The sequence below is a fragment of the Scylla paramamosain genome, chromosome 18 (genome assembly GCF_035594125.1).
Source record: "Scylla paramamosain isolate STU-SP2022 chromosome 18, ASM3559412v1, whole genome shotgun sequence".
Taxonomy (NCBI): domain Eukaryota; kingdom Metazoa; phylum Arthropoda; class Malacostraca; order Decapoda; family Portunidae; genus Scylla; species Scylla paramamosain.
The window spans coordinates 13,392,150-13,395,072 of NC_087168.1; the positions used below are offsets into that span (position 1 = coordinate 13,392,150).

General features: G+C 46.4%; 1 protein-coding gene across 1 annotated transcript in view; it reads left to right on the forward strand.

The window, feature by feature from the left end:
* Positions 1-2,205, forward strand: part of LOC135109361 (pancreatic triacylglycerol lipase-like) — a 60,838-nt gene extending 58,633 nt beyond the window's left edge. Inside the window, 2 exon segments of the mRNA XM_064020752.1 lie at positions 1-151; positions 2,114-2,205. The exon segment at positions 1-151 is cut by the window's left edge and continues 40 nt beyond it. Of these exon segments, the coding sequence (XP_063876822.1) occupies positions 1-151; positions 2,114-2,205 (243 nt within the window).
* Positions 2,206-2,923: the final 718 nt, after the last annotated feature.

Here is a 2,923-nt window from a genome sequence, read left to right on the forward strand (position 1 = left end):
AGCGTGCGGCGGCTGGAGTGGCGGGCGGGCTGTCCTGAACCCTCCCTCTCCACCGCCTCGCTGCTCGGCTCCCTCATCAACTTCGACGTGGAGGACACACTGAGCAACAACCTGTACGCCGTGAACACCGGACTCACTAGCTTAGGCAACGGTCAGCTCCTCAGTAATCTCGCCACCTCCGCTGACCAGGTGGCGAGGGAGGTGATGGAAGGGGCGAGGAGGAGAATGAGTGTGCGTGGGTGGAGGAGGAGAGGTGTGGGGCTGAGGACAGACTGGAGGCCCAACGTGAAGTTATGGTGGAGCAGACTGAGGGGACGAGAGAGAAAGAAAGTGAGGGGAGCGATGGAGAGGAATGAGTGAATAAGGGAATGAGGGGAATAAAGTAGGGAAGAAGGGATGGAGGGAGTGGGGGTGAAAGGAGCAAATGTGGGAAAGGACGAAGGGAAAAAAGGAAGAGGAAGGAAAGAGAGGAGAAGAAGTAAGAATAAGTGAAATAAGAATAAGAGAAAGGAGGAATGGGATAGGAACAAGTAAAGGAACGAAGGTGAAAAAAAGTAGAGAATAAAAAAATAGGAAAGAAAACGTGGGTAAAGAAAAGTAACGGATGAAGGAAACATATAAGTAAGGAAAAGGAGTGAGGAGAACCAAGAAGGGAAAGAAAAAAGAAGAGAAAAGGACAAGAGGGGGAAGGGACGAGGAGTGACGGTGAATATAATGATGGAAGGGACCGAGGCTATTTGCTTATGTATTTATCAAGTTTACTGCAGAGGGAGGCGGACGCGGCACTAAATGCATAACGCAATAATATACGTAGCGAGGGAGACTGGAGGTAACGAGCGGACAGGCCGGGATGAGTGTTTAATGCCAGCGCGTCCCGCCAGATGGCAAAGTAAAAGGAAAACGAATACCAATACACACAAAAGTACACAAAGGAAGAACGAGCCGTAGCAGACTTGTTGACCCTTACGAGCTTGTTTCTCATGCATTACTTAATTTGAGGAACATTTGAACATAGCCACTAACAAAGTACTACAAATAATAAGTGTATAATAATGAGAAGAAACTGTAGCTAGTCTTTTCGAAACCAATTTTTTTCAGGCACAACTTGAATCAAGTGAAAAAAAAAGTGATGAGCAAGTACATATTATCATCAACAGTAAGAATCATCAACAGTAAGATGATTTTTGGAAACCATATTTACACTGTTAAGGATAGTGAAGGCAGAGAAGGAAGAGAGGATGGCAAAAGAATGGAAAAGGAAACAACGAAGGAAAAAAAAGGGGAAAGGAAGAGAAAGAATGAGTGAAATCTTGGCACGTGGAAGTAGCGATAAAGACCAAATGAGAATAATAATACTGAAAGAGACACGTAACATCTCTCCCTCCCCTGTTTGGCTCCCGGCGTCCAATGCGCGAGGAATTCATAATTAAGCTTCGTTCTTAATATCCACCTGGGTTAGGGAACAGTCTGATACCCTTAGCACCACGTCCACTCAGCATAAGACAGCGTGGATTACTGCAGAGAAAAGACACGGCATTCAGCTTAATAAATCACTTATGAGGTAGCATTTTTTTTTTATTTCCTATCCAGCTTACGAAATCAAGTGCAGTGTAAACCATCCAGTGCTATGCATTTTTGTTACCATTCAGAATAGTAATAAATATTGTTAGCATGGCCACAGAAAAGAAAGACTACGTTAATTTTGTCATTGCAAGGCAACTCAACTATTCAGGAGACTGAAGTGCAAATACGTGTTTAAAAGTTATAGGTGATGATGGAAAGAAAACTGTCTAGCGGCGAAAGAGTTAATTTCAGCACAAGACTATGAATCATCCCAGTCTTCAACTTTGTATGGGCACACCACCATGAACTGCAGCTGAGCCCATATGTAGGTAAGGCAAGTCAGGCTGTTGGATGACTTGGCGGCAAGACTGCCATTGTGATGTACCACGCAAGCAAGGCATCCCAAACTTTCCAGGAACTCAATGTTGCCTTCACACGCACCGACGAACCAAACTGCTTCACTCAGCAAGCTTCGTGGTGCTGCAGTCTGGTTTTGTGTAGGGCATGTTAAGAGTCAACGGCCTTATCTTTTTGCATACCGCCTCGCCAGGATCCCCGGCAGCTGTGCCAGTAAATGTATGTCTGACAGTGGACTCTGGCCGTGTGGGGGCGCCGTCCACTACCAAAGCCAACCCGCTGTAGATTACCGGCTGGGAAGGCTGCCTGGTGTCGCACGCTGCCTGCCATGCGAATAAGCCGTTATTCATCTGCATAGCGTCTCCAAAGCCCCGGCAAGCGACATTTCCCGGCCAGGGAAGGAAAAGCACCCGGGCTGACAGGACCCCGCTGCACTCAGTAATGCCCTTTGCCCCGCCAGGCATCTCATTTCCCTTGAGTCAAGAGTTAAGGCGACCAAAACATGCAAGACTGATTATTCCTCCGGGGAGTCTCCGCCCCGGGGAATGTAATACCTCAGGCAAGCGAGAAGCAGGATTTGATTTTCTAACTTTATTTAATAATCAATATATCTATTTTTTGGCGTCCTTGTCCGCCTCTTTCACACGTGAAATCAAGGTAAATATTTGGCCTGGTTGTCCAATATTTTTGAAAGTAAAAGCTAGTTACGTTCCACTTGTAGTTATGAACTGTAGTCTGCCATCACTGCCCTCACGTGTGTCCTGGTCAAACCAACGGCCCACTGCTGCATGACAGACGACGACGACAACAACTACAGCAAAAAACGAGAACAACGGCAAAAGAGGGCAGAGACTTGATGATAATCTCCAGTTCATGCAAACCAAGGAGTAAAGACCTAATTGGCAGGGATCGTCAGGCCTCACCCATGGAAAAACAAAAAAATAATAATAATAACTGGCAGCATCCAGGTCAATGGCGGCGTCATTAGTGGGAAACGCTTGGC